The sequence below is a fragment of the Rousettus aegyptiacus genome, unplaced genomic scaffold (genome assembly GCF_014176215.1).
Source record: "Rousettus aegyptiacus isolate mRouAeg1 unplaced genomic scaffold, mRouAeg1.p scaffold_m13_p_10, whole genome shotgun sequence".
In the NCBI taxonomy this organism is placed as follows: Eukaryota; Metazoa; Chordata; class Mammalia; order Chiroptera; family Pteropodidae; genus Rousettus; species Rousettus aegyptiacus.
Window position 1 is genome coordinate 63,261,521 of NW_023416285.1, and position 15,264 is coordinate 63,276,784.

Below are 15,264 nucleotides of genomic sequence, written 5' to 3' on the forward strand. Positions count from 1 at the left end.
AATCTAATTTTTTTAAAATGGTAATTACCAGCCATGATTTTAAAGTTCAGTAAAACATTAAAACAAGCTTGTAGACATTAAGAAAGCTACTCCATGAATTCTACTAAACCAAAGCAATGGTTATTTGATTTATAAAAATTAATTTTCAAAATGACATCCTTAAGGATCTTCTCAATATTCTTAAAATTGATTTTAATTTGAGTTAATGTTTATAAAAATGAAAATGTCTACACCTTTGTTTTAGGCTCTGAAAAACAATTTTTTTTTTAAGCTGGACACTTCATTCTCAAAAATAGCAATATTCTTCTCATTGATTTTGGTAATATTTCTTAACGAGGTAAATACAGGTTTATTCTGATGTTGTTGATTTAATGAAATATATTGGTTTAAAATGCATCTAAGGCAATAAATAACATCTGGAGGTATGTAATATTTGAAAACAGAAGAGCAAGCTTTTAAATTCACTTAACAGAATGTTCAACCCTAAAATGATAGAATAAAATAAGAAAAAACAAACAAACAAACAAACTACTATTCAAGGCATGACAAACTACCATAGATTTCTTGAAGGTCATTCAACACACTCAATCACCAAGGCATTGGGGTCTAATGTTGATGATAGGGCAACCCTGAGGGCTCCTACACAAGGCTAGCCTCACTGTGGGGAGGAGCACAGGGCCTGACAGATGTGACTTGTCTCTGCTTGTTCCAAGGATTACGCCTGAAACTCATAATGGATTCACTAATTTATATCCGATGAGAAAGAATACTACATTTAAAGAGAGGAAGATCCATGGCCAAACAGAAAAGAAATAAGTGAAACAAAATAGAGAAATGACAGAGGCAAGTGACTAAGTAAAGGAATAGTCTGAAGCATCTGAAACTGCCAAATTTATAGGTCAGAATGGTAGAATATTGGTAATTTCAGATGTTCCAACCTGACAAAATAAAAGCTTCTAATTTTAAATGTTAATATACAACTTAGGACAAACTTAAGTTTTCTTTCAAAAACACATAATTTAGGATAAATCTAAGTTTTTTTTTCTCAACAGAGGAGCAACAACTCTGTTTACTTGCATATTGTCATTTCAACTGTCCACTTTGAGAAAAAGAATACAACACAAATTGCATCCATAAGGCATACAGAACCATTTTCTTACAATGTTTATGTCTTTATGAAAGAAATTTTAAAAGAATAAAATCTCCTATTTTCAATAATTAACAGTAGAGTTTTTATTTCGTAATACAAAAGAATCCTTAGTAGCATTCCTGAAGATATATGGATCAAAATTATCTTAATTAACTTCATGTCTAAGAATTTTATCTTGATAATAATAGCTAATATTTATTGAGTATTTACTATATATCTAGTATTGCTCTCATCATGTTCATATATTAACTCAGTCCTCACAACAATCCTGTGGGGTGGATTCTGTTATTATCTCTATTTCTGAGGTTAGGAAAACTAAAATATAGAATAACTCAAAGTCATATAGCTAGTAAGTGACAAAGCCAGGATTTGAACCCAGGCAGTTGCACTCCAGTTGTGTTCTGAACTGCTACAGCTATACCCTGCACAAAAATATAGCTACAAAGATATTCATCTCAGAGTTTTACAAAATAAGCAAAGATTGGAAAATTAAAAATGTGATTAAATAAATGACAGTATATCCATACAATGGAATACTATGGTGCCATTAAAAATAATGTTGGATAAGTATTTAATAACATGGAAAATGTTCACGATACATGATATGAAAAAGTATAGTAGGAAATGATGTAGATTTCTTTATTTAAAAAAGTATGCATACAGAAAAGGTTAGAAGAATATCTAACAAAATGTTAACAGTAGTTTTCTGAAGATTACGTTTATGCATAATTTTTATTGATTTAATTTAATGTATCAATTTTCTATGACAAACATGGATCACTCCTGCAATAAAATATTATTTTAAAATAGTGTTCTAATTATTTCAAATGATGTCAAATTATATATTCAGTTATACATACACTTGATTTTACATTTTCATTTTTATTTAACTTTACCTTCCAGAAGCTGTGAACTAACATTGACAAAATCAATTTTCTTTCGGAGATAGCGCTGATTCAATTTCCAAATGCATGAAATAAATGCATTCTTTTCAGCAGTGCTGCTGGCAACCCATTTATATATTTTTTCAAAATGTAAATCAAATTCAGGATTTTCCTGAAATAAAAATATACAAAAGATAATTGTTTTTGATCATATCCCATTTTCATTATTGTAAAATCTGTATTTCAATAAAACAAAAGAAGTTGAAGTTGTTCTTGAAAAAAATCACCATTAAAAATCAGCTAAGTGACTTGTAGAGAACGGCTCACAGAATTCAATTTATAGCAAAAACTTTGTTTTCTTCCCAGAAGAAGCTGGATAAAAAATAGTGTTTCAGTAATTTTCTTCCTGTCCCCCTTAAGTCTACGAGTAGAAGTACAGGATGTTTCGGTTTCCTAGTGTATAAGACGACAATGGTCTCTAGTTTTGATGAGGACCTAATTTTTCTTTTTAAATTGCCTACGGGGTTTTAGAGTTACACTTTTTCTTTGATGAGGTACTATTATTCATAACTGTAATTTGATACTAATTCCTTGACAAAGAATATATCTTCTAATTAATCACATAAGAAAAAAAACACAATCTATGTCCTGGAGTGGTTTTCAAAAATGAATCAAGTGAAAAATAGGAACTGCTCCTGTTTTTAATTCTGAATATACAGAATGAATAAAAGTGTCTCAAAAGTAAGGAAAAGCTCAAGTCATGTGAAGGAATTTCACTTATGTTATACATGTCTCGAGTGACATGTTAGCAATAATTTCATGCCAGGCTAATTCTCCCTTGAATGTAGAACTACTTGACTACTATATAAAAAAACAAAAAATAAAAAAAAAAAGGATGTACACTTTTCTTCACATCCAAGGAATTAAAAAATAGGTTCGAATGTTCTTAATAGTCTACTGAAGGCTAACAGTATATTCAATTAATTAATTTATTTACGGGGAACAAAACTTAAATAAAGACCCTTAAAAGCAAGGGAAGTTATCTCAGACTTTTACTGTGAAGATTTGGGATAATTTAGAGATCAAGACTTGACCTGTGGTACAATTACACTAGAGTAGCATGGAACTACTAAATAGTTTAATTATATCTCAATAAGCAGAAAAGGTAGTTGCATTATTACTTACGAAATATCTAAGAGTATTGGCAATTAATATGAAACTTGATGGGAAATGGTCTCTTCCCTGGGAATATTTCCCATAATGCCATAAGAGTAAATGAGTGCTCCAGTGGCAACACTCACACAAATCAATGTGTGATACTAAATGGCTAATGTTAGGTTACGTATAAAAATTTTATGTTTTATATCCATATATAGCACACACACACACAAAGGTGCCTACATAAAATGAAAACAAGATCCATTAAGCAAGTCAGCAATGAGGCATCAGCTGTGAGAAAGCCTTCAGCAACGTTAGCGAATAATGCAAGCCAACAGGATTACAAAATGCAAAACTACTGAAGGAAAAAAGTTGTTTTTTTTTTTTTAAATAAAGAAGTGTTTCTAAAATGTCCTTACAGTATTTTTTTTCTTAAACAGACACCTACCAAAAGTTTCTACTCTTAATCCTTTCCCATGGTAACAGAAATAATTTGTTAAATAATTAGTTCTCTAAAAATCCCGTTTTAATATTCTTTCCAGTACATACACACGCACAAACTCAAAGCACCTGCCAAATCCTGTTTCCACATTTTTCTAAAAATTGAGTGCTCCTTAGGAATAAAGCAAAGACCCACTTTGCCTAAAATAATTAAAGGTATTCTCTATATTTGAAAGAATTCTACAGATATGCAGGGCTCTCCTAAAGTTGTTTTTGTTTCATTTAAAAATTATTTTGCATCTGACTCAACTGCCTGTCATTTTGTTCAGCTTTTATTTCATGGACTTGTACCAGGGTAAGGGTAAAACCAGCATTTTGTTATTACATTACTCTGCAAAGGTAGTTTTTACTCCTTTGTACCTTGTTAATAAATGTATGAGGCTTGCAGAGTTAAATCAAAGGGCACCTGGAATGACATTAAGCTAAGGCTTGCTTTAGCCCCATCAACAGTATAAGTGGATTTGGTCCAAGCATTCCCTGGCACTCTAGAGGTACTGTTGGGCCACAGAGGAAGATGAAGGGCAGAGTTAGAGAGGAGGAGGAGGAGGAAGAAGCACTTGATTTAACCTAAGAAGCTCTACTTGACTTTTTTGGTAAAAAAAGCCTTGAAGTGTTGGGAATAAAGGTGGTCCTTTAACATGGTTATCATCTTATTCAATTTTCTTGGAGTTTGAATATGGCCTAACTGAAAGGTGTAAAATTTATAGTCTTATATCTTATTCTTTAAGTTCCTTAGGATAAGGTATGTAACTCACTATCACTTCCTTTACTTGAGCCACAAATATTAGACCATGGCCTCAAAAGGTGAGCTGCGTCAGTTGATGATTCTACATTAATTTGTGAGGACTAAGACTCACTTTGATTATAATATATATGATTTTGAACTAAGTTTTAACAGAACAATGATTTTTTAAAAAAATCACATAACACACCACTTTAAAATCTGTACTAATTTATGAATTTTATACTAAGTCTACCTGATCTAAACAAATAAATGCATAAAGTTTGAGTCAAACTTTGCTCTAGTTTATGTAGCTTGTGCACAAACATAATTGAAGCTCAAAAAAAACGAAACAAACATACTCTGTATGTATTTTTAGTAGCCTGAGAGTGGGGAGTGGGGGAATTAAAGGTTGAATAATATACTTTAGACTAATTCTTGGTTAGCTGATGGACCAGTGAGTTATACACACAAGAAAAGGTTACATCATTTTGAAAGACACAATACTATGGTATAAAATGAAAGATACTTTTTGAACACAGGTCAAAAAACTAAATAAAACATACTTTAATGGCATCCTTGGCATCTACCACAGCAAGGTCTCGAAGGGCCCAAGCAATCTGCCTTTTGTAGAAATCTCCTTTATCAGATTTCTTGACTTTGACCACCTTCACCTGCACAGGGCGTTCAGTTGTTACTGTTGAGTAAAATACACACTTTCATTAGAAATATCATTCACTTACTCCTTCCTTCATTTATTCACTCATTGAAAATATAGCTGTCAGGTGCGTATACATGATACTAAAAAAAAGGAGTAACACTTCCCAACAAATGCTGACTGAGAAATGCTCAGAATACTAATGAAAGATTCCAATCGGACTAGAGGGTCAAAGGCAGATTCCTTGAGTAGTAAGACCCTTAAAATGCAACAGTAAGGAAAAAAAATCTGAATAAAAAACGGGCCAAATATCTTAACAGACCAAAAAAGATATACAGATCACAAAGCATATGAAAAGATGCTTCACACTATGTAGCATAAGGGAAATGCAATTTAAAACACTGCGATACCACTACACACCTATTAGCATGGCCAACATCTAGAACACTGACAACAACAAATGTTAGGGAATGCGTGGAGCAACAGGAACTCTCATACATTGCTAGCAGGAATGAAATGGTACAACCACTTTGGAAAATAGTTTGTCAATTTCTTACAAAACCAAACATACTCTTAACATATAATCCAGCAATAATGTTCCTTGGCATCTACCTAAAGGAGTTGAACTGTATGTCTTCATAAAAACCTGCACATGGATGTTTATAGCTGTTTTATTCATAACTGCCAAAACTTAGAAGCAACCAAGATGTCTGTCAGTAGGTGAATGGATAAACTGTGGTATATCTAGACAATGGGAGGTTATTCAGCACTAAAAATAAATGAAAAAGACACGGAAAAACCTTAAATGCGTATTACTGAGTGAAAGAAATCAATCTAAGGCGGCTATATACTGTATAATTCCACCTATATGCCATTCTGGAAAAAGTAACACTATGAAACAGTAAAAAGATCAGTGATTGCTAGGAGTTAGGGAAGAGATGAAAAGGCAGACTGCACAGAGGATTTTCAGGGCAGTAAAAATATTCTGTATGATATTATAATGATGAACATATATCATTATACATTTGTACAAACCCACAGAATGTACGATACCAAGAGTGACCCCTAAGGTAAGCTATGGACTTTAGCTGACTGCGATGTGTCAATGTAGGTTCATTCATGGTAACAAATGTACCACTGCTATGAGTGGTATTAATAAAGGGGAAGTCTATATATGTGTGGGGACAAAGGCCAATGAGAAATCTCTGTAGTTCCCTCTCAATTGTGTTGTAAATCTAAAAGTGATCTTTAAAAAAAAAGTCTTAAAAATGTATTAATGAGTTATTATTATGATAGTATCAAAAACATTTAGGAATAAAGAAATACCTAGGAATAAATATAACACATGTGCAAAAGCTTTTAAAACTGTAAAACTTATTGAAAGTCTTTAAAACTGTAAACCTTACTGAAAGGCATGAAAGACCTAGGTAAATGCAGAACTGTACCATGTTGATGGACAAGAAGATTCAATATCATAAAAATGCAAGTTCTCTCCAAAGTGGACTATCAATTCAAAACGATTCCAATCAAAATCCCAACAAAAAAATGGAACTTGACAAGTTGTGTCTAACAAGTAGGTGAAAGAATAAAATACCAAAACAAGACAAAATAAATACTAGATATAAGAATTCAGAAACACACACTCACTACTACAAACATGCACATAGGTAAAGTAAAGACTAAAATGTGAAAGGTAAAATTTTTAAACTTTTATAATATAAGTGAATACTTTTATTATTCCAGGGGAGGGAAAGATATCTTAAAATTATAAATTTCATTAAAAGTCATAAAAAGTAAAACATAAGCCATAGGACTCATACAACCAACAAAGGATTAGTATCCAACTTATATAAAGAACTTAAATAAATCAGTAATAGGACAACCAACACAATAGGAAAATGAGCAAAAGGCTTAAACAGGAAATTTCTTAAATAAGGAAACTAAATGGCTCATCAATTCATGAAAAGAAGCTCAATTTCATTGTGAAGGAACTACAATTTAAAATCACAATGAAATACTATTTTACATCCACCACACTGAAAACAATTAATGGTCTGTCAAAAGCAAGTATCAAAATCAAGTTTTGACTAGGATGTGAAGAACTCAAAACACATACTGCTTGTGAAAGTGAAAACTTGTACAACTACTTTTGAAAATAATTTGGTATCGGAGTTGAAATCCACATGCCCATGAGCCAGCAACTCTGCACTTAAATATAGACCCTAGAAAATTATTGCCTGTATACATGAGACAAAGACAAACATGTCATATAAGTACTATCTGAATAGCAAAACCTAGAAACAAACCTAATGTTCATCACTAGTAGGACAGGTAAGTAAACTGTACTCTCACAGAGCATAATACCACACAGCAGTGAAAATGAAGGAATTACAGCTATATGAAAGAACAGAGCTAAAACTCAAACATGAACATAATGTTGAGTGGAAAAAGTCACAAATGAATACATGAACTATGATTCAATTTACGCAAAGTTCAAAGACATGCAAAACTAACAATATATTATGTGATAATTACAAATACATATGGTAAAATGATAAAGAAAAGCAAGAAAACAGGAAACCAAAATTCAAGATACTAGTTACCCCTTAAATAGGGAGGGAAGGGAATGGGATCAAGGAAAGGCACACAGGAAACTTCTAAGTAATGGTAATATTCTTCTTATATTGAGTGGTAGGAACACAAGTGTTCATGGTGTGATTGACCTTCACACCTTACATATATGTTATAGAATTTTTTTGGTATCTACTCAATATTTAATTAAAAATAATTTAAAAATGCATTTGTTGGCCCAACAGTTTTTTCCACTTATAGAGACAATGAGAATATTTAAAACGAGGAGGAAAAGTCCCCTAGGGGATAAAAGAATAAAAGAATGCCAAACAAATTTTTCTTACCAAATACCCACCTGTGGCACACAAAAAACAATTCTTTTTCTTTTTTCCTGCTTTGCAGACATTGACAATACTCAGCAAGCGTTCATCATTTGGTGTAAAAATGTCTCTTTGTAATGCATGCTTGATTGCTGTCATCTTTACTCAGCTGAAAAAGTTCAGAGTACAGCTATTAAGCTCATTCTCAAAATCGTTCTTAAGTTGTTCCATTTATGATTAAAAATAATCTTATTTTTGGTAAACAAGCGTAGGAAGAATGCCTTAATACATTAACACACCTACATCAAAAGAATAAAAAAGTGTATGTTTGGAAAAGAAATTAGAGAACCAGTGCTATCAAACTCTAAAATCTTTGGAAGTGTTCACCAAGTATTATAATGCGAAGAAAAAAAGAGATTTAAGAAAATAATTTAAAACCCATGCTAAACCTTTAATGTTCCTATATATAAAAAAAAAAAAACAAAAAACAAACGAACAAAAAAAAACAAAAAATCTCTTACAACTCAATTATAACTCAATGATAAAAAGAAAACTATCCCAATTAAAAACTTAGCAAAGGATTTGACTAGATATTTCAACAAAGATATTCAAATGATGATAGTCACACGAAAAGATGCTCTCCATCATTAGCTTAGGGAAATGCAAATTAAAGCCACAATGAAATACCTACCACTTTATACCCACTAGGATGGCTAAAATAAAAAGACAAGTGCCAGTAAAGATGTAGAGAAAAAGGAATTCTCAATTTGCTGGTGATTGTAAAATGGTGCGGCCACTTTGGAAAACAATTTGGTGGTTCCTAAAAAGTTAAATATGGAGTTATCATATGATCCAGCAATTCCACTCCCAGGTATATATACTCAAGAGAATTGAAAACACATCCACACAAAAACATGTACATAAATTATTCACAATAGCTGAAAAGTGGGAACAAGTCAAAAGTCCATCAACCAATGAACTGATACTACAGTATAAAATATAATGCCCACAGTGGAATATCATTTGGCCATAACAGGAACAAAGTACTAATATATGCCACAACACTGATAAATCCTTAAAACATTCTGCTAAGTGAAAGAAGCCAGTTATAAGGGACATGTTAAAAAAAAAAAAAAAAAAGACCACATATTTCATGATTCCATTTATATAAAATGTCCAAAGTTGGGAAATCCAAAGAGACAGAAAGGTTTGTGATTGCCAGGGGCTGGGGGCAGAGAGGAATGGGGAGTGACTGTTAATGGGTTTGGGGTTTCTTTCTTGGGTGATGAAAATGTCCTTGAATTAGTAGTGATGGTTGTATAACCTTGTGAATATACTTAAAAAAACACAATTATACACTTGAAAATGGTGAATTTTATGGTATATGAATTATATCTCAACAAAGTTGTGGTAAAAAATATGTTTCTACTTTTGCTCAAATAATTCAACATCTTTTTAAAAATACCAACTTAAGTTTTTTAAAAAATTTGTTCATTTTTTGAATATATATATTTGTGTGTACATATATATTACTACTTTACAATGCAAATGTAGTATTTCATATATGTGAGCTTGCTTAGGAAATTAATTTCTACTTCGAATGCCGTTTCTAGGGAAAATAAATTCTGAGTTACAATAAATGACTTAGAATGAATTTTTATAATGCAATGACACTTTTGTAAACTAGGTACCTCCTCTGTTTGACTTAATCTGAAAATTTTATCTCTGTTCCAACTCAAAAAATTGCTTTTCTCACAAAAATCAGATCCTCCCTCTTTCACATTTCAGCCTCTAGTCTTCTGGCCTCCTTCTCCCTCTTATTCTGTCTATCTGGCCTCCAGTTTAATTCTTCTCCAACCTGGCTTGGAAGCAGTGTGTTCATTTCTCTCCACCCACACCACCCCTTCAGTTATCTTACTGTTTGTAGACTAGTTCATTCTATTTATGAAGCTCCATAAACTGTATTCTTTCTACACTTCTTTTGGGCTACCGTGTGCCACTTAAGACCACATGTCCTTCACTGCATTCAGTACAAATGTCTAAATCCAGTCAAAGCTAGACTTTTAGTGTTGCTCAGCAATTCTTTAACATTTCCCCTGACAATTCCTCTTCCTGTTCCCCATCAGTGCTGTTGCAAATTCTTCTTTCAAGCCCCAGCTCTGGTGTCCAGCCTCTCCCTCTCTGCAAATGACTTCACCATCTATCCTGCAGAGAATATAGAAGCCATGAAGTACAATTTTCACCATCTGCTTTCTTTTCCATCTCTCTGCATCACCTATATTAACCTCCATTCTGCCTATTACAAAATGGCCTTGTTACTAATTTCTCAATATGTTCTAGGGCTCACACACTGTGTTAAAAGCTGTACTCTATCTTATGCCCAAGCCACACAGGATACTGACTGGTTTAATTTTCCATCTCTGGGTTTTGTTCATGCAATTTCCTATTCCGGGAATTCTTTTCTCCCTGGGAAATTCCAATTCATTCCTCAAAATCCTGCTAAAATGTTGCCCCTTTTGTGAAGTAGTCATACACACACAAAGAATAATTCCCTTTCTACTTCTATAACACTTCCTCTCTACTCTGCTTATAGAGCACTTACAATCTAACTAGTTGTATTCTCTCCCCCATTAAAAGTAGCTTCTTGTAGGGAGCATGTCTTACTCATCTTTGTATTCCTAGAACTTGGCAAAGGCAAAGCAGGTATTTAATAAATTAACCAAAATGATAGTACCAAACAACAGCTACAGCTTCCCAAAGGTTCCGCCTTTCCAACTCTCACATCTGTAAGCCAAAATCTGTCATATTTGATTCTCCTCCTCCACTGTCAAAATAAAATCTGCCGCCACATCCCCTTATTTACACATAATTTATTCTCTCATTCTATTCCCACTGACCACACACTAACCCAGGTTCATGTCGACTAATTTATTTAACACTACAGTATCTGGTTATCTCTTTGCAAGCTTCCATAACCCCAAGACCCCCAACAAACAAGTAATGCAAAACACAGCTTTCATCACATGCCCTTGCTCAACGTTTTACTAATGTTCCCAAATGCAAACCTTACACTCCAAGCCCTTTTTATCCATTCTGCTTAGGTGCTTTTCCATATCCAAACCCCAATTACACTTCATGGTTTATATGAAGTTGATTTGATTAAGATCTTCATCTAAATAAATCTCTCCTCAATTGCTATAGGACTTATTGTATTTACTAATCAATCAAGCACCTGCTGTGCAATTGCTTCATGAAATCATGTTTGTGGATCTCAAAAACTTTCTTGAGAGAGAGAGAAGAGAGGAAAGTGAGACACTCCGGCAGTTTTGTGTTCTTTCTTAGTAAATACCCAGCAAATGCCTCTTGAGGTGACCTGAAGTGAACAGTTAAAACTGGTCAAATGAATTATTATTAGTGGCCAACATTTACCACACAGTCCCTCTTTGGTTAAAAACAAAAAATGGTAAGTGGTTAAAAAAAAAAGAGCGAGAAAGAGAGAGAAGGAAACAGAAGACCAGGTGTACCTCATAAAGGAGTTAGGCATAATGAAAGGCACTATGTGACCCTCATTCATTCAGCAAATAGTGATGCCTACTAAGTGTGAGACACTCTTCTGGGTTACAGTGGTGAATATGACAGATATGTTCATGAAGAAAAGGCCACTCATGCCTCCATGGCATTTATATTCTAAGGGTCAAGTGATTAACTCTACAGTCTTTATCTTACTTTTTGTTATCAGTGAATTCATCACTAGAGATCCTCTAAAACTATTTTCCATATTTAAGAATCCATGTTTGACCACGTTCCAGAGGAGTGAGATACTGCTTACTCTGTATTGGTTCTTTTGTCTTTAAATTCAGTTGGACCATTCAATTCATGACAAATAGCTTGTCAATGTGTATCCATGTGGGTTGGGCAGCGTATGTAATCAAGACATCTCAGCGCATGGAGCACTGTTATACAGAGAGAAAAACAACAACTGTGCACACACACAGGGAAATGTACTTAAGAGAGTAAAAGACTGTGGATTTGGACAAAGGCGAAGACTGTCACGCTCTCCTCTCCTGGTCTATACCAAAGAGCAAAATAACCAGGGCCGTTTTGGCCAAATGAAATATGGTTTCTATGGGCGGATCCATAAAGGGATATGTGAGGATTGCCCTCCCAGCTCCCAGGACAACAAAGAGATGGGGGATGCTCCAAGCAGAATTTGCGCCTTACCCAGACAAACGGGGAAAGGAAGGGAGGCCTGACAGCAGAGGAAGAGGTACCCGACCCCGGGCGCTGAGCCTGCAGGGGAACTGAGGCGCCGCCTCAGACCCTGGCGCCTGTCCGCCGCCACCGGGACTACTGTGCAGCCGCGGCCTATGGGCTTACCGCGAGGCCGGACCGAGCCCGGCTGTGCCGAGGCGGGTCCTCCAAAACCGAAACGAGATGCGGGGAGGGCAGCCACCGCTACTAAGATGCGCCTCTCAACTGAACGGTGAACTGGAAGCAGCCATTCGGCCAGCACGTCCCATGTCCGGGCACGTGACAAACCTCCACCCCGGAAGTCGACCGGGTGCAGGAGGAAGAAGAGGAGTGGACGGGCGTGGGGAGGCGGGGCAAGGTCTAGCTGTAGGGGCGTGTCAAGGAGGGCAGGGGCGGGCCCCTGTCGCTCGGAGACCGACTACGGGTCTGGGGTTTTGGTGCTGTATGATACCATTTTCTCTAGAACAGTTATTTATTCAGATATTTTCAGCAACTCATTTAAGACGAGATCCGATTAAATGTTAACAAGATGACGCCTGTGCACAGTTAAGTTTGAGAAACAATTGATGCCAATGTTGCTGGTGGCAGAGCAAGTGATTAATTTATTCCTTATTCCGTCTCTACGCCTCATTCCAATTGGCATCTGTTTTATTCTAGGCAATTTGATGCAAGTGCAGAGGTGATTCAGACGTGCAAGAGTTCACAGTATGGTAGGGCTAAACAAGATATACATACAAAACATACAAAGTAAAACAAAGTAAGTGACAGGACAGATAAGTGTACTGGGAATTCAAAGGAGCGATTTCTTTGCTCCTGCTCAAAACAGCTTTTGTTTTGTTTTGTTTTGTCTTGTTTTATTTTGTTTTGTTTTGTTTTTGCAAGGATTCAGCAGGGACCCATTCATGCACGCATTCATTTATTTGGCAAACAGTGTCACCTCTATGCCAGGCATTGTGTTAGGTGCTGGAGCTAGAGACAGAAGGATCCCACTCAAAAGGGTGTACATTCTCATTGGGGAGACAGAATTAAGTAGATGGATAAATTACAGTCTAGTGAGATAAGCCCAACAACAAAGGTATAGAAAAGAGTCTAAGTACCATGGAAATGCCAAAGAGGTAGTAATTCACTCTATCAGGGGTGGATTCACTGAGAGAGACAAATAAGCTGTGCAAAGGGTCTTTCAATGTTTATCTAAAGATATAATTTGGTGGAAAACTCAGCAGAAATGGTAGGGACCTGTTTGCTACTGAGATCAATATACTCTAGAAAGTCTTCTAATTCCAATATACTTGGAATGCTTTTCAGTTTCATTGAATAATTTCCCTTTGAAGAGAGAGATCTGTTTCTAGTCCTACTTTTATAAAGACCCCTTAGGTTCTTCCTGCTTGGTCCCATAATGCTTATTGCGGAAACTCTTTATGTGACATTTGCATGTGCTATTGTGTCCTATATATGCTTTTAACTTTATGTTTACATCTCTCTTCAAGTTGGAAGTGAATGGCATTTCAGAAGCTTGGACTTCTTCCCTAAACTCCAGATTTGTGTATTTACTGTCTCCCCAACATTTCCACCTGGATGTCTGTTAAGCTTCTGAAACTTACATGTATAAAATTAAATTCTCCTCTCTTCCCTTTCCTCCTAGATTCTTCCAAAAGTAGAGGCTGAAATAAAGGCTTATATGTTTGTGCAGTCTTTTACTTGGGGAAACATATTCTAATGATGGGTTTTAGTCTCACATAATAAATTCACTCTAACATTCCTGCTTCTCTGAATTTTCTAATTTCTTTCTCAATACTCATTCAAAATTACTCTAAAGTCTCATTTAGTACAGGTTATATCCAAGTGTTAAGGAAACACCAAGGCTGTGTATTAGGACTGACTCCAGATGTCCTTGCCGAAACATTAAATCCAGAATCATAGGTAAATGGCCTCACGCCATAAGTTCACCCCTATCCAGCCTTGTAACCTGATTCCTCTGGTTTAACACTAAATATTCACTCCCACAATTTTCCCCTGGTTCCTGTTGGTACATGTTGGCCAGTTCTGCAATTATTTTTGAGTTAATCTTGTTCGGTGGTTTTCAACTTGGGGCGGGGGGAGGGATTTTGACCCCCAGAGGACATTTGGTAATATCTGGAGACATTTTTGATTCTCATTACTGGGAGGGTTCTACAAGCATCTATTGAGTAGATGACAGGGATACTGCTAAACAAACTGCAATACATAGGATAACCCTCCACAACAAAGAATTATCCAGCCTAAAACATCACTAGAGAATTAAGATGATTGAAAAATATTACATGAGATAAAAAAAAAAAAAGGTTGTCTCTTTAAGCACTCCTACAATATCTGGGAAGTAATTATATTAATTCATAATTTCCTGGCTCAAACTTCCCCAAGAAGGGAAAAAAGGCTACTCTCACATCATAAATAAGCTGCTTTCAGAGGCTGGGGAAACAAGAGGGCAGAGTATCCATCAGTTCTCTTTATTTGGACTTGGCTTCGCTAACCCAAGAACTGAAAGCTTTCAACCTTATCCCACAACCAGCTGCCAAGGGTAATGATAGTTCAATGAATGGAGCTGCAGGATCATGTACTCGTTTGCTACTTGCTTAAGGATAAAAAAAGTGTATCATTTACAAATGTGCAGTATGTCAACTATGAATTAAAGAAATACCTTGTTACAAAAAAATAAATCTGCTCTTCCAAATAAAATCTCACTTTTATGTTTATAAAACATTTATTGTGGCAGGCACTGTAACTAATATGTGCCATGAGGAACTCAAAGATGAACTACCTTTCACTATGCCTTCAAGGATCTTAGAATGAAAGTGATAACCATTGGGAATATCCACTCTGGACTTCCTTGTCTATGCAATGCTTTGGTATGAATTTTGAATGAAGCATGCCTTTTTATCTTTTTTAAAGTACAAATAAATAAATAAAATTTTAGGCAGTATGTAACTTGCCCTAAAGGAGATTCCCAGAGCCGAGGCAGGCAGAATGCATTCCTTGCTACCAGCCATCCTCCCAACCCCCATCTAGGTGAG

General features: G+C 35.2%; 1 protein-coding gene across 6 annotated transcripts in view; it reads right to left on the reverse strand.

Annotated features, from left to right (window-relative positions):
• EXOC1 (exocyst complex component 1) overlaps positions 1–12,510 on the reverse strand; it is a 55,592-nt gene extending 43,082 nt beyond the window's left edge. For 4 of the 6 annotated variants that reach the window (XM_016142304.2, XM_016142306.2, XM_016142302.2 and 1 more), the window contains exons 1-4: positions 12,341–12,510; positions 7,999–8,132; positions 4,981–5,111; positions 2,047–2,206 (exon numbers count right to left, since the gene is read on the reverse strand). In XM_016142304.2, the coding sequence (XP_015997790.2) occupies positions 2,047–2,206; positions 4,981–5,111; positions 7,999–8,122 (415 nt within the window). In that variant the 5' untranslated portion in view covers positions 8,123–8,132; positions 12,341–12,510. The other 2 variants (XM_016142307.2, XM_016142303.2) reach the window with 2 other exon arrangements.
• Positions 12,511–15,264: the final 2,754 nt, after the last annotated feature.